This window comes from Lontra canadensis, unplaced genomic scaffold (assembly GCF_010015895.1).
Source record: "Lontra canadensis isolate GAN:19392208 unplaced genomic scaffold, GSC_riverotter_1.0 scaffold1, whole genome shotgun sequence".
Classification (NCBI taxonomy): domain Eukaryota; kingdom Metazoa; phylum Chordata; class Mammalia; order Carnivora; family Mustelidae; genus Lontra; species Lontra canadensis.
The window spans coordinates 118,410,433-118,427,183 of record NW_022630995.1 but is presented as its reverse complement, the minus strand read 5'-3'; the positions used below and the strand labels follow the sequence as shown (position 1 = coordinate 118,427,183).

The 16,751-nt window shown below is 35.5% G+C and overlaps 1 protein-coding gene across 9 annotated transcripts in view; it reads right to left on the bottom strand.

Moving 5' to 3' along the window:
- Window positions 1–16,751, bottom strand: part of MAPK10 (mitogen-activated protein kinase 10) — a 323,875-nt gene that overhangs the window by 4,352 nt on the left and 302,772 nt on the right. For all 9 annotated transcript variants that reach the window (XM_032862324.1, XM_032862314.1, XM_032862259.1 and 6 more), the window contains 2 exons: window positions 11,785–11,848; window positions 9,976–10,053 (listed from right to left, as the gene is read on the bottom strand). In XM_032862324.1, coding sequence (XP_032718215.1) covers window positions 9,976–10,053; window positions 11,785–11,848 — 142 coding nt within the window. The remainder of the gene's footprint in view (window positions 1–9,975; window positions 10,054–11,784; window positions 11,849–16,751) is intronic.

Genomic DNA, 16,751 nt, shown 5'->3' with positions numbered 1-16,751 from the left:
TCTCAAATAAATAAAATCTTTTAAAATATTAAAAAAATAAAATTATGATACTATCATTTAGATTTAGTTTTTACTTAAAATATGAAATATTGCCTATCTATCTTTTTTTAACAGCTTTATTGAGATGTAATTCACAAATTTAATTTGTATAATTCATTCATTTTTAGGATATTCACAAAGTTGTGCAACCATTATCATAATCAATTTTGTGAGATTTTCATCACCCAAACAGCATTCTATTTCTTACTTATCCACCAGCCATAGGCAATGACTAACCCACTTTCTGTCTATAAAGCTGCCTCTTCTGGGGGCGCCTGGCTGGCTCAGTGGGTTAAAGCTTCTGCCTTCGGCTCAGGTCATGATCTCAGGGTCCTGGAATTGAGCCCCGCATTGGGCTCTCTGCTCAGCGGGGAGTCTGCTTCCTTCTCTTTCTCTGCCTGCCTCTCTGCCTACCTGTGATCTCTGTCTGTCAAATAAATAAATGAAATCTTAAAAAAAAAAAAAAAGCTGCCTCTTCTGGACTTACTATATAAACGGAATCGTACATGATCTTTTGTGACTGGCTTCTTTCACATAGCACATTGTTTTCAAGGTTCATTCATGCCGTAGCATGTAGCAATACTTTATCCCTTTTTACTCCTGAATAATGTTCCACTGTATGTGTATCTCCCTTTTGTTTACCTATTTACTAGTTGATGGGTATTTGACAGATATTTAAGCTGTTATTATTTTTGGCTTTTATGAATAATGTTATGAACTTTCATATACAAGTTTTTCTTTCTCTTGGGTAAATACCGAAGAGTGGAGTCGGCAGATCGCAGAGTAGCTATGTTTCACATTTGAGGAATAAAGTGACTACACCAGTTTACACTCTTACCAGCACTGTATGAAGGCTCCAATTTTCTCTTACCCTCTCCAGAACTCCTCATCATCTCTTTTATTGTGGCCATCCTAGAGTATGTTAAATGGTATTTCATTGTGGTCTTATTTGTATTTGCCTAATGGCTAATCATGTTGGGTATCTTTTCATGTGCTTGTTGGCCATTGGAAAAATGTCAATTCAGATCCTATTGCCATTTTTTAATTGTGTTATTTTCTTCTTATTATTGAATTGCAAGAGTTCTTTATGTATTCAGGATACAAGCCTCTTATTACACAAGATTTTCAAATGTTTTCCTCCTATCCTATGGATCGTCTTTTCACTTTATTGATGGTGTCTTTTGAAGAACACATATTTTTAATTTTGATGAAGTTGAATTTACCTATTTTTTTTCCTTTTGCCATTGTGCTTTTAGTGTCATATCTAAGAAATCATTTCCTAAGTCAAGATCATGAAAATTTACTCCTATGTTTTCCTGTAAGAGTTTTAAAATTTTAGCTTTTATAGTTCAGTCTATGATCCATTTATAATCCATTTTTATGTACCAAATGAAGTAGGAGTTCATCTTCATTCTTTTGCATGTGGATATCTAGCTGTCCTACTACCATTCATTGAAAAGACAATTCTTTGCATGGGGTTGTCTTGAAATCCTTGCAACAAATCAAGGGATCATAAACATAAGGGAATCTCAATTTTATTTTTATATGTATATATATAGGCAAATAACACACTGTTGTGAGCATTGCAGCATTGCAGTAAATTTTGAAATCAGGAAGTGTGAATCCTCTAAAATTGTGGGTTTTTTTTTTTTTCAAGATTGTTTTGGCTATTCGGTATCCCCTGTATTTCCATGTGAATTTTAAGAACAGACTGTCAATTTCAGCAAAGAAAAAGGCAGCTGTGACTGATGGATATTGTGTTTAATCTGTAGATCAATTTGGAGAGTATTGTCATCATAACAACATTAAATCTAATCAGTGAATAGATGGAATGTCTTTTCATTATTTAGGTCTAATTTCTTTCAACAATGTTCTGTAGTTTTCAGAGTAGAAGGTTTGCACTTTTTTTGTTAAATTTGTTTGTATTTTATTCTTTTTGATGTTATTTTAAATAGAATTGTTTTTTAAATTTAATTTAATTTTTTTTCAGTGTTCCAAAATTCAAGTATGCACCACACCCTGTGCTCCATCATTGTTAATATACAGAATTACAACTGACTGAATAAATGGGAAATCTCAGTGTCAATGGATCGGAGACCAAATGGATCAAATGAAGACATATACATCTGATGTATATATACATACATATATGTATATAATCAAACCGCCCATGTTAACGAGGAAGATTTTGGTTAGCCTGCTTTATTTAAATTGTGACAAAATCATCAGTTTGAAGTTTTAAAATAAAGTTTTGGCTTAATACAAATCAAAAACTATTTAAAAGTATCTCTACATATAGTGCTGGTCTTCCCTTGAGCTAAGGTTTTTCTCCTTTTCTGGCTGAAGTTGGTTATGTGGACATGATCTGATTGTTACAGTTAAAGTTGAATATTGACTCAAGAGTGAGATAGAAACTAGCTGAGACAAGGCTCCCTTCTAAGAACACAATTCGATTTTACAAATAAACAGAAACCTACAACAATGGCAGCTAGAAAACTGATACAAAGAACATTGAGGACATTTCCCCAGAAAAACAAATTTACATCTATAAATAATACTGAATGAAGGCAGCAAAACTGAAAGTAGTGCTTAATAAACTCTTCATATGGAAGGGATCATACTGCAGATTATGCTTATAAACACAGCACTCCCACTGCACCTATTTTAATAAGCAGCATATTGTCAACACACTTGTGAAACATTCTAGGTGTTATGCCACGTAAGTCATCTCATTATTACACAGAGTTTCACTACATGATTACCTCATGTTTGTTTCCCTTGCTTCTTCTTACTTCTTTCATCACACTTCACCATTTCTCCTATCTTCCTCAATGTCTACTGTCCAGCACAGGATAAGTAACCAGTTTAACAAAGCACTGAGTCTCTTTTGCGTATGTATACTCCTCTAGATAGGTTTTGTGAGGAAAAGCAAGTTTCTCCCTTCTATGAAACTAGTGAAACAGCTAACCTATTTTGGCCGATGGAAATAATTTTGTTAGCATTGTCTTTCTTCTCCCTTTGTTCACCAGCTGGCTATCTTCTATAATGGAATGGTCCTGCCTTTATTGTATCAATGTTGAAAGCAAATTACAGTTAGTATTCAATTATTCAAAGTTTAGAATCTTTATCAGCTGTATTTCTATGGTTTCAAAAAGACTGTTGTTCCTAATTTTTATAGCACAGATTTATTAAGAAAGATCTTTTCTTCTAATGTTTCCCCTGTAAAATTCCCATTAAAACAACTGCCTGTTGTATGAGAGTGGGTCCTCTCTGTAAAGTGCTGTGACGGTGCAATCACATGTACTGGCTATCAGTGTGCTAGAGCTGAATTCAGTGGCTTCTGGCAGCCAAGTATGAGAATCAGCATCTCTTTCCACTCTGCCTTCACTGGTGTCACAGCAGCAGCTTGAAATTGGTCACAATAAGAATAATTACACCATAGAAATTAGCAAATGCCATTAATCAGTCCTTTAAAAAAGAAGGCTGTAAAACATCAACCAGTCCCTCACTATTGCATAAAAAACTTTGCTTCCGTATGACTTCTTCCATTCCACTCTAACCAATACCCTCTTGACTGCAGCCGCTCTGGCTTTGTTGGATGGTCCTTTCAGGTCTCTTTCTATGTGGGTAATAAATAAACTTTGTAAACCATAAAACCAAGCACAAATAGAAGAATCAAGACATGGACCTTGGCTTCAAATTGCTAATTTACTGCCAAACAGTTTATGAAAATCCCTTAAATTGAATGGAACTGACTTGAATTTGATAAGGTCAACTTACCCAGGATACCCTAGCAGTGTGATAAATACGCCTTCCTTCTATATTTTTTTTTTTCAGAGACCAGTAGAGAAATGCATTTTTAAAAATTTGCCATCAATAAAGCATTAAAATTTTTGTCACTAAAAATTCTATTAAAAGTAACTGAAAATAGTAATAGGATTGAAAATGAGGAACAGTAGCTTACTTTCAACTCTATGTGACCCCCCAAAAAAAAAGCTTTCATGAAAAGACATTATGCTAATGAAATTTTCTAAACATATTTGTATACATATTTCTATATGTAGCCAAAAGATATTCATTATTTCAGGAAAAATGTTCTGCATTTTTTTAAAGATTTTATTTATTTATTTGCCAGAGAGAAAAAGAGAGAGAGAGAGAGCACAAGTAGGGGGAGTGACAGTAAGAGAAGCAGTTTCCCCACTGATCAGGGAGACCAAGGCAGGACTTGATTGCAGGACCCCGGGATCATGACCCAGGCCGAAGGCAGATGCTTAACCAGGTAAACTACCCAGGCATCCCAAAATGTTCAGCTTTTTAAAAGGAAATTATTTTCCTGACCCATTCACATACAAAATGTAGACACAGAGAAATAGAAGAAATATTAAAATTTTTAAAAATCACTGAGATATATTCCCTTCTTTTTACGTATCATCTTGACTCTCAACTTGTTTGGAGCTAAGATTTTTTTTTTTTAATTTTTTTTTTTTAAAAGATTTTATTTATTTATTTATTTGTCAGAGAGAGAGAGAGAGCACAAGCAGGCAAAGCAGCAGGCAGAGGCAGAGAAAGAAGCAGGCTCCCCACTGAGCAAGGAGCCCGATGCGGGACTCGATCCCAGGACCCTGGGATCATGACCTGAGCCGAAGGCAGCAGCTTAACCAACTGAGCCACCCAGGCATCCCAGGGCTAAGATTTTTTTAAATAAAAAATAGTAACTACTGGACTAGATCATTGACTCCGATTTTTAACAGCACACTGCCATAGCGTATGAAATATGGTGAGTCGTGGTGGTAGGGGGGGCGGTGTTGTCTATTAAAGTCACCTAGAAAAATTTATCTGCCATTTAGAGACTCTGAAAAATCTCTACCCATCCTGATGCTAAGCATCTTTATTTTGGTGAGTCATTGTTATTTATGGGAGACTTACTTCTTGGGTGGAACAGGGGTGAGGAACAGGCTAAGAAATTTGGGATTAGATGACCTCCTATATTTGTTCTAGATCTAATTTTTTATAACAAATGCTTTAGAAGAAAATTAATTTCTATACTTGGACTACTTTTCCCTTAGCAGTCTTTACAAATCAATTCAGAAAGCAAGCAGCCATGTTATTCTTGGAAATAAATCACTATGCAAGTGAAATCAGATAGCAGAAGGGAGTACAATTATTTATTCAGAAACATATCTGAAGTTTAGATTTATTTCCTATTGATATACAACAATTCCATCAATAAATTTCAAACCTATATATTGTTCTGCAAATGCACACTTAACTTCCTATTTATATTTTAAAGGTATCACTAAAACATGAATTTGGGTATTAAAACAATTTATCACTAGAAGCTGCTTTAACTTATTCTCTTGCTGTCAGGTTCCCAATGTTGCCATGACTTAATAATAAGGAAGTCTATGTTGTAATATCACTTTATCCTAGCTCTTTACAAAATATGATATGCAAACAGTAATGAAGAAAGTTGAATACAATGAAGAATGCAAAAAAGCTGACTTTTCAAGTTTTCTTAGTAATTGCTTTTTTTCCAGCACCGTCTACTGTATACATACATATTATGTGTGCATGCACATGTGCACATGTGTGCGTGCACACACACAAACACACATACACAGTGGTGTGTCCATAAAAAATCAATACTTGGCTTTCCAGGGAGAAAAAATTGTCCTGATTTGTAGAGTCAGCCAATTTCCATATCTTAAATCCTGCATGGTGGATACCACGCTACTAAAACAAGGTTAAAAAACTTAGAGTTGGGAGAGATATAGACAACTGGCTCTCAGGAGCTAGTAGTCAGCCCCCGCATAAAGGTGTCCTATGCTACTACACGATGCATACAATTACATCATACATCATTATATCATGTGATACATAGTATATGTATGATTTCTCAAAATTAAGCCATGAATATTCTCCTTTCAAGTCAGGTAGTGAAAGATTGAACCCACATCATTTTAACTACAAATTGGTTAAGCCAGTCAACTATAGTTTAGGGCACATGTACAAGGTAGATATTTCAGGACAGTTACAGGTAGTTATAATGGTTAAAAAAAAATGGCTCAGCCTTCTTCCTTGTACGTAAGACCTAAGAGGCATATTTTCAGTGGCATGTTAATCATTAACACAATAAACAAGACCACAAAAAATTAGGAATATGCATTTTCCAGAATAAATAAATAACCGAATAACCATCTGAAAGCAAATCTTTATCTGAAGCATGAGCAGGTGCCAAACCAATAACAGCATTGCACATACTTGATACTTGACTCATTTCTCTTTATGGCAATCAATAGGGCAAATAAATACTTCTTGGCATAAGAGCATATTGAATTGCATACTGTATTAAAGCTATGATCCTGTTTTGAATCCCATCTTTGGAATAGCACCAAGAAACATGGTCAGGGAGGACCTGAGCAGCAATTTTCAAATTAATAAGTATTTATCAAGCTACTATTGTATGCAAGGCACAATACTTAGGCACTGCATGGCACACAAGAATGGATACATATAGTCTTTCTTCTCAACTGAATTTATAATCAATAAGAGGTTATAAAACACTATTTAAAATATAGGGACTAGTAGGACCGGTAAGAAGGAACTATCTCATTCTTTGAGAAATATGAGAAGTCCTTTAGGAAAGATATGAAAAATATTTTGGGAAATGGTAGTACTTGATAAGAGAACAATTTAGAATGTGCAGCTTTCTAAAAGGCAGGGGTCCAATAAAGTAAAATAGTGGTAATATAGGAACCTACAATAGGTGTAATGTGAAAGGTGGAAAAACTGGGCATATATTAAGAGGGCCATCAGTGTCAGGAAAGGGTTAGTAGGCTTAAACCGTATACAAGGCAAAGCCATTGGAGTGCACTTATCAGCGGCATTTCCAAACTTGTAGTCTTGAAAGATCAACTTAGGTAGAGACTAAAGTCACACAGATTACTTCAGGAAAACTTTAATCATAGTGGTGTTAATGGGAAAGGTTGGTGGTGATTAGATTAAGACATCCAGCAAGCAGCATTTTTAGGATGTAAAAAGTGACTGTCAGAGATAATGTAAGTATGGAGTAAAAGGTCAGTCAGGGTTTCAGACTGGGAGGCTGAGAAAATAGAGCTGCCATTAATAAATGGGAAAAATGAAAGAAAAATTTACTCCTGGGTGGGGGGTGGTGGTGAATAAATGGAATGATGTGTTTGATTTTAAATAAATTGAATCTGAATTGGCAACAATTTCATACACCCTGGCCAATGTTTTAATTATCCAAGACTAGGTTATATTTATCATTAAGTAATTTAGTAGAATGGCTTTATTTTCCAGCCCCTCCAGAAATAACAAACTGTTATATAAACTAGTCTTTGGTTTTATTCACCTTAAATGTATTTCTTATAAACTTAAGGGTTTACTTGGTCAAGACTTTGGCCCCCTATTCAGAGGACACAGTTGTATATGTGATTAACTTTAAATACTATTCAGAATATCCAATATGTGGGATTAGGGGGAAAAATGACTATGCAGCCTTTTAATATCACACTTGAGCCTTTTGTAAAATGCCCACCTAAGGATCATTTGACTGTTTTGTGGAACATAACTTTGTTTGACTTAATATACATAATTGATTAGAAGCTAGATGTTTTACAGCAATGTAAACCTATAAAAAACTAATAAACTATCATTTTTTTTCTGCCTGGTAGAAAAAATAACCACAAAGATAGGTTTCATTGTTCTGTAGGACATTTGTAATTTTTGTTTTAATTTGGTGATCTTATTTCAGTAATCCTCTTTTTCTCACAGACCACATAAATCCTAATTACTCATATCTTCATTAAACTACCTTTGCCAACTGGCCACTTCCCTCATTAATGAGTTAAAGGAAATTTCTACATGTACTCACTTTCTTCTTGTATAAGAATTATACAATTTTTGTATAATTGTATAAGAATTATACAAATATAACAATTATACAAGGCACAAGTCATAAGTCAAAAGGAATGGAATGGAATGAAAATATAATTATGCCTTGATTATATACAAACTGCATTCCCTTACCAAATATTTAGAAGTTTCTTTGTATGGCAGACCACACATCCCATCCCTTTAATGAATAATTAATCTCACTTGTACCATCCTCAGTCTCTTTTTGCCTTCCCCAAACTGTACGGTTGGCATAAAACGAGTCATGAGAATAGGATTTTTGTGGAAGTGTTGTGAAAGTATTGAAAAGAAAATTGTGGATTTTATGTCATCACAGATGAACTGTTGTGGAGACCTGGTTGGGGCTGAGGGAAAAAGGAAGAGGAAACAAGCAGAAGTTGGGATGTCCTGAAGTGGGTGGTATGATCCCAAGCTCTCTGAAAAAAGGAAAGAAGATGAATAAATGATACCTTGAATTAAAGATAAATAGAAGAGACCTTGCAAAAAAATTGGTCTAGTCCTAACCTGAGCTCCTAGTTCACCTTCACTGGATCTTGTATTTTGATTTTTTTTTTTTTTTTTTTTTTGTATTTTGACTGCTTAATGATTAGAGAAAAACATGTTCTGGTCGTTATGGAAGTTCTTAAAACAAGGAGCCTTTCTGCCTTAGCAGGTGGTGTCTTGAGGCTGTTAGAGTTGGTCTTTGGGTTCCTTAATCAGCAGCAGACAGAACATGCAGATAAGTTTGGCATGACTTTTACAGACCTGTATAAATCTGGATGCAGAATGAATGAGCAGGGTGGGCAGACAACCCCAGTGATTGCCTTCGCCTTCTTTGAGGGACGGAAAGACTTGTAATAGAATTGGGCTTGATTCAAATGAGAAAAACATGTCATAACTGAATTGCATCTGTTTGGGCATTATAGTGATTTGGGTGCAAACCAGTTATTCAAAGAGTAGTATCAGTATGAAGAATTGATTAATTCATCCTACATTTTTTTCCTGAAACAATTTAAAGTGCATGAGGAAAATTTTTTTATCAAAGGTAGGGCACCAAATCCATTTTCCTCTAAACAACTGATCATTTGCAGTCTATATTCTTGCCAGCATGAGTTGAAGGTAGTTTAAAGCTAGAGATAAACTATCACACTTTCTAAAACTCTTTATATATATTTTTTTACATTTAGAACATAGGTCTTTGGAAAAATATATTAGCATTGGGTATAAGTAAATTATCTCAAGTAATCCTAAAGCACATTATTAGGATCAGCAAAATATGTACAGTTTATATACAAATGTGTGTTTGATTCTGTAGATGGCGAACTGAGATATTTTCCATGCTGACTTTAATCAGAACCCATATTAGCAGATGCTTTAACTACTGTCATATCAGCCTTGGGAAGAGTTGCACAATGGAGTGACTGAGGAAAGAGGTTTTGGCTGGAGGGATTCCTGACCTCTGCACTGATGTGGTAGAGCGTATGATGGCTGTGTTTTGATGAGAAGCAGTTATCCTTTAACGAGCCCACGTTAACATTTCTTCAAGATACACCTTATCTTAAAATAATTCTGAAAGAACTCTTGTGCTAGTCATCATAATCAGAATTAGAATGAATGCCACACTAAATATCAAAAGGAATGGAATGAAAATCACTAGAGAGGACTCATGGGCTGTCAGTGGGTTAAGCATCTGCCTTCAGCTCAGGTCATGATCCCAGGGTCCTGGTATCCAGACTACAGTGGGCTCCTTGCTCAGCAGGGAGCCTGCTTCTCCCTCTGCCTGCTGCTCCCCTGCTTGTGCTCTCGCTCTCCCTGACAAATAAATAAAATCTTAAAAAAAAAAAAAAAAAGGAAAGTCACGAGACAGAAATAATCATGAGATATTAGTTCACATGCTCTATTAGCAATGTTATTGGCTGTGATTCCTCCTCAAGGCCAAAACAAAAACAAAAACAAACAAAAAAATAAAAAAAATAAAAAACACAAGTACTGGTTTATTAGTTATTCACTGAGAGTGAGTACCTGAAGGAGAAGGTTGTCCTTTTACAACACCGTTTTTAGTCTTTTCTTCTGAATTCATTACTTCTTTGTAGATAAGTTCTGTAAGAAACAAATATCAGTGTCATAAAAAACAAATTTCTTTTTAATACGCAGTGTAAACTTACTAGTTGATGACAAATAATAACATTTTGATGTGATTGAGTAAATTGCAAATCAACTGGGATTCTTTTACTCTTCTATTTCTACATTTTCTTATAATATCACAGAACCCAGCAAAACTAAGTGCTCAATAAAGCATTTGACCAAACAAATGTGTGAAGAATACACATTTTATTTGGTTCTGAATTCTTTGGGGGAATTTCTAATGCCATCTAACTTTATCTCTTAAGAACTTTATTTAATGGCTCAGTTTTGAGCTTCCGTATTTCTTCTATATTCACTCCCTAAGACATACACCCTCCTGACTTTAAACTACTGCTTCCCAATAATTTTCCAACTCTTTCTTCATTTTTCATTTTTTGCTTGACTCAAATCTTGGCTTTGTAAAACAAAACTTGGTTAAACCCAACGTCATAACAATTATTGCATTTATTCCCAAACTGGCAACCATGTCTAGTTTTTTCTTTGCTAGAGTTAAATGTGTATATCTTCTTTCTTTTAATTTTCCCCTTTTAACTAAAACTCAGTGCTACTTACTCTTGCTTGGCAACAGGTTGCAATTTATATAATCATTGTCTTTACAAGTATTTGTTTTTCCAGTTTCCAATTTAGTCCGTGTTCATCCTCAAGTGATATTTATATCCTAGTAGCTACTTACACACAAACCCTTAAGAGTAACTTCTGGTCCTTATTAGATCAAATCAAGTCTTTTCTGTCTATCATTTAGCAATTTTATTTACTTTGGTACACTATTTGTATGAACACACACAAACAGAATATGTTCATCTTTCCATATTCTCCAACAGGACCCCTTGACTAGAGAAATCTCTTTGCTATCATTATAAAACTTTTTGACCATTTCTACCCTTTGTTTTCCCCATATGTCCCTATACTGGTATTTTCCTTTTTTTCCTCCCCAACTTATAGTGATTAATTCCTTCAAAGCAGCTAAAATATTTCTTTTCCTCAGATATTCCATTTATGTTCCTCCTCATTTTAACCTAATGGTTTGTTATGATCTGCATTTAGTTTTTCATATTTATTCTACTCTGTAGTTATTTATATTAGTTTAACAATTCTTCATAGTTTCTGGTTTATTTCATCCTGAGTGTAATCTTGACCATGTATTATGTGCTTGGAAGAATTCTGGTGGAAAAAATGAACTAATGTGTTTATTCATTATTTTCTTACTTTGAAGGATAAATAAACCATTTAGATATATATTTTTTTCTATTTAAATTTTCAAGTCCTATAAATGAAGTAAATGAATTCATATATTAACTCTCTTATCTTATATATTAACTATCTTATATTTTCTAATGTTTAAAGCTATTTTAGACATAATTTTGTTTATTTTATGTAATAATTTTATGTACGAATATGGAATGTGTCATTCTGAAATTTTGAATTGAAGCTTGCCCTCCACCATGACAAATACTTTGACAATTGGTACTATTTTAAAATGTGTTAGTAATTAATTCCTTTCATTCTTGAGTAAATGCAATATTGTTATTAGTATGAAAAGACAGATAAAGTTTTGAGAGCTTTCAAATTAGTATAAAGATAGTGATTATGAAATAATCTGTTACTAAATTGCTTTAAAGGGAGATGCCTCAAAGATGATTTCTGAGTTTCAATAAAGCAAAATGTGTATTTAAGTGGTAGAGTCACCTTTCCATTCTTCAATGGTGTGTTCTCTTTCATCCAATTGTTTGTCATAAATCTGAGGTGGAGGCTGCAGAATAAAAACAAACAATAAACTTTGTGTAATAACTCAAATATAACCAAACTCTTCCAGCATGTGGGACTCCCTTGCTATTCAATTACCCATAAATTAGTGGTAATTGCAGTAGTGCAGAAGTTAGTTTCCCTGCAGACTTATGAAGGGTTCATTTATATTCTGATATATATTATTGACCAAATACATGCTTATATTTACTGCAGCAGAATTCAAACTGAGAGCTCAGTTCCCAAACCTGATTCAGAACCCAAGTCTAAGCAACTAAGAGCTAGTCTTTAAAAAGCAAACAAGATATTTGCTTACAAAGACTCAGAAGCTATTCCCCCCACTCACTTCCTCAATAACAGAACCCTTCCAAACTAGTCCCCACTAATAAGGTTTTGTTCTACTTTTGGACCCTCCTGAAGAAGAGTCTTTGACTCCTCTCAACAGACCACAGTACAAGTTCTTAGTATAAAGACAGATTTAGATATAATCTACCTTTTTTTTTGTGAAACATCATAAAATACCTTCATTTTATATTTAAATGATATTTTCCCCCCTCAGACTGAAGACTCTGCCAGTTGTCTACTGAAGTGGATCACCATAAACCCCTGAAGGCCATTTGGGAGACATGAAATCACAAGGCCTTCAATCTGACTTAGGGAGTCAAGATTCCTCTGCTATAAAGAGTTCAGAGATGGAAAAGTAAAGATTTTTCACCAATCCAGGTGCCTTCCAGGAAGGAGGGTCTCAGATAGATTCCCTGACTTCTTCCTGTTGAAGAGGAATAGATCTCCTGATAGAGGAGATCTACCATGATGACCTAAGGTAGGTCTACTTAAGACCAAGTGACATGGAAAGAAAAAAATAATCTCTTGGAAAATATATCACCATAAAGTAGATAGAGAAGGGGCTGAGGAGCTCCACTGGCTAGCAATGGATTGAATGAAAGAAGACCTGCCAACTTCTGGTGCCACAAGACAGGGCACCCTACAGTTCATCCTATCTTACACTCCAAAAGCAAAAATTGTTGTAAGAAACTAAAAGAATTACTCAGTAGAGTGAGTATGAGGCCTCAGGCCTATGAGGACATGCATCCCTCAAAAACGACTATCATAGGAAGACTTGGGACAAGACTTTCAGAGATAGCTCCTGCCTTCTGTTGGAGGTTGTTGGCCATCAGCAGCACCTTACTACTAAAGTAGCCCTTCTTTACTACATTTAGAACCTCTGGCAACCTGAATCAGGACAAACATATTCATTCTAGCCCTGATATGCTGGGCAGCCTCACATATTACAGAGGCAATTGGGTATGAAAACAGAAAACTTTTCCCAGTTGGGGTGGGCAACTTAGCACAACACTGAATTTTTTGAAAAATAACTACTGATGTGGCCAGCCTCCCTTAACACCTGGAATTGCTACTGAGGCAAGAGGCTTTAAACCAGCTACTGTGATTCACATGTGGCTGGCTGAGTAGTCTTTACTGAAAGAACTAAGCAAAATGAGACCCCACACTACCCCATGACACTAGTGAGAACACAGAAACACTGACTACATAAAGGTGAGGGGACTGGGAGATGAGACACTGCCTTTAGGACCTGACTAAGGCAGAAGCTTCTAATCCAAACTATAAAGGATTCCCAAATTAAAGGAATATTATGATGTAATGAGTAAATCAGTAAAAAAAAAAAAAGTGGGTTTTGTTGTTGTTGTTGTTGTTGTTTGTTTTGTTTTAATTTGTGAAACTGTCATCTAAGTAGGCTAATGCAAAGCCAAATTCTGGTTATGTAAAGACACTTTGCCAAGGGCATGTTTCCCGCTTTGCCTTCTTGAACATGTGTATTGTCGTGTGGAGGTCCCCTGCCAGACACAGCATGCATAAGCTCTCAGATGTCCCCAGAGCTCTATGCCTTGTTGGTGCCTCTTTCTTATTCTAACGATAGACTCAGCTCGGGATCCTATGTGGTTTACTTCTCCATGGGGTGGATTTTTCCATTCAAGTTTCAAAATTGAACATGGCTCAGAGTACAGTTTCTGCCAAAGTGCATAAATGCCATTTTCTCTTTGCAACAAAACTATTTTGAGAGAGGCTTTCCTTGGGTCTTCCTCTTACAGCTGTTGGTAATGCATAAGCATGAAGTACATAGAATCTAGGCACGAACAAACTACAGAGAAAAAGTACTGAGCCCAAGATTTTTCCTTTCAAAAAACCAGTAGGGCTGGAAGACATACTTGCTTTATAGGTCGCCTGCAAGAGCTACATGTTCAGAGTTCTGTTTTGTTTTATTTTGTTTTAAGGAAGGGACGTAATCACCTGCAGTGGAAGGGTACATTCACAGAAAGATGCTTCCACATAATAATATAAAAGAGGAATCAACCAATAATTTAAAGAAAGTAATGTCCTATTCAAACATACATATATATGTGCTTAGACAGCGATCATTAGATGCAATTGCCCATAATACTTCCTTCTAAAGAGAAGCTGGTGTTCTGTTGCTCGGTTGTTCCCTCCCCCTCTCCTTATTAAACAGGAAGGATTCTCTTTGCCCAAGTTAACAATCTAAATAAAAAGAAATGAGGAGTGGGGATAAAGCAAGCACTCCAGAGAATATTTTAGGAGAATTTGGTAGATTAGAACAATTTCAGATGTGAGAAAATTAAGGATAAAATGAAATTAAGGATAATATATGGAATGTTATTAGAGTTTGTGACTTGCATTTTTTTTTAAAGATTTTATTTATTTATTTGACAGAGATGACAAGCAGGCAGAGAAGCAGGCAGAGAGAGAGGGGGAAACAGACTCCCTGCTGAGCAGAGAACCTGATGTGGGGCTGGATCTCAGGACCCTGAGATCATGACCTAAGCCGAAGGCAGAGGCTTAACCCACTGAGCCACCCAGGCGCCTCAACTTGCATGTTTTTGAATATTCCTCAATAGACTGAAGATTCTCTTTCAGTTGTTTTTGAAGATTTTGGGCTCTCCTTCCTTGTTTGAAATTCTTGCAGATATGGAGCCATGAATTCCAATGGATTACATAAACAATAACTTAATATAGATGTGTTTTATATTGATGTTATTACATACACATGCACAAATCATTTCAATTAAATGAGATAATGCATGAACAGATATATAATCACTATGAGTTAGTAAATATTAGGATGAACATATTCATTTATTACATTCATTCATTCAGTTAAGGGCTTGGGCACCTAATGTGTGCCAGACTATATTAGAAATTGAAAATTCAAAACTGAATAATATGGCTGCTGACCTCAAGAAGCTCACAATTTAGTGAAGACTTATATAAAACAGAAAATTAATACACAATATGATAAAAAATATATGTGTATATATATGGGAATAGAGTGGAGAAATGCTAACAAAATGCCAAGAAAACCTTTTGCTTCTTGGAGTAGATTACATCTGTACTAGTTCAATGAGCAAAGGATCTGTGAGATGTTGTCAAAAAGAAAGGAGAAGAAGAAAAAGATGACTCCAGGCCAAGGGCACAGTACCTAGAAAACATAGCAGTGGTGGTAGTGGATGCACGTTCCTTTCTACAGGTATACACACATGCAGAGAGTACTGGAAGCAATTCTATGATAGCAACATATAACATATGTGGTCAGAAGTGCCAAGGGATAAGAGCTGTGCCTAGAGAAGAAGATGGGTCAGGTCAAGGCTATGTCGAGGACGCTCTTGGGTACCACAATATGGAGCAAAGACTTCTTCCTGAAGGGGAGGAGAAGTCACTGAAGAATTTAAGAGAATGGCATGAGCAAATCTAAGGCTGGACTGAAGAAAGACACCGCAGAAACCAGAAAGAAGGGTTAGAGAGCTAATGCATGATCTAGAAGATAAAAGGTTTGACCAAGGCAGGGAAGGTAAAGATGGATAGAAAGTACAGATTTAAGAATAATTAATAAATGATAACAAACCAAATTGGTAGAATTTTATTTTTTATCTAATGTGGACACCATTAGATAAAGAAGAATGATTCCCATATTTCTAAGTCGAGTAACTGGACAATGATGGTGTTTATGGAGCCATCTAAAGAAACAGAGAATGTTAAAAGGAAAATGAGATTGGTAGAGAGGTAAGCCAAGTGCTATGTGGGCAGAGATGTTTATTTAAGAATTAAATAGATTATCTGAGATCACAGGAATGCTGTTGGCTAGAGATATATAGATTTGAGACTTTCAGCAAGAGGTATTTGTTGAAATCATGACAGTGCCTGAGGTCACCCATAAAGTGAATACAGGTAGGAAGAGTAAAGGTCCAAAATGGACCCCTGTGACACGAAGGTTTAAAGGGTGACTAGAGGAAGGGAAGTAGACTAAGATGGAGAAGGAGGATGAGAAGCAGAAGAAAGAGAAGAAAGGAAACAAGGAACATTTAAAGAAATACATGAATAATTGACTCTCTCTGCTTGACTTATTTCACTCAGCATAATCTCTTCCAGTCCCGTCCATGTAGCTACAAAAGTGGGGAGTTAGGAGAAGGCAGTTGGGGGAAATTGGAAGGGGAGGTGAACAATGAGAGACTATGGACTCTGAAAAACAATCTGAAGGGTTTGAAGAGGTGGGGGGGTGGGAGGTTGAGGGAACCAGGTGGTGGGTATTAGAGAGGGCACGGACTGCATGGAGCACTGGGTGTGGTACAAAAACAATGAATACTGTTATGCTGAAAATAAATTAAAAAAAAATAAAGTCACTTAAAATCCAAAAAAAAAAAAACCAAAAGAAATACATGGATAATGAAAACATTGCAATGCTATAGAAGTCAAGTGATCAGAGAATTTCAGAAAGAGGAAGTGATTCTCTATTTCTTGTAAATGAAACAAATGAAGATCTTGGCTTTTAAAGCACCAGAAGGGCATAATACAAAGCATGATTTTGAACCCCATAAAGG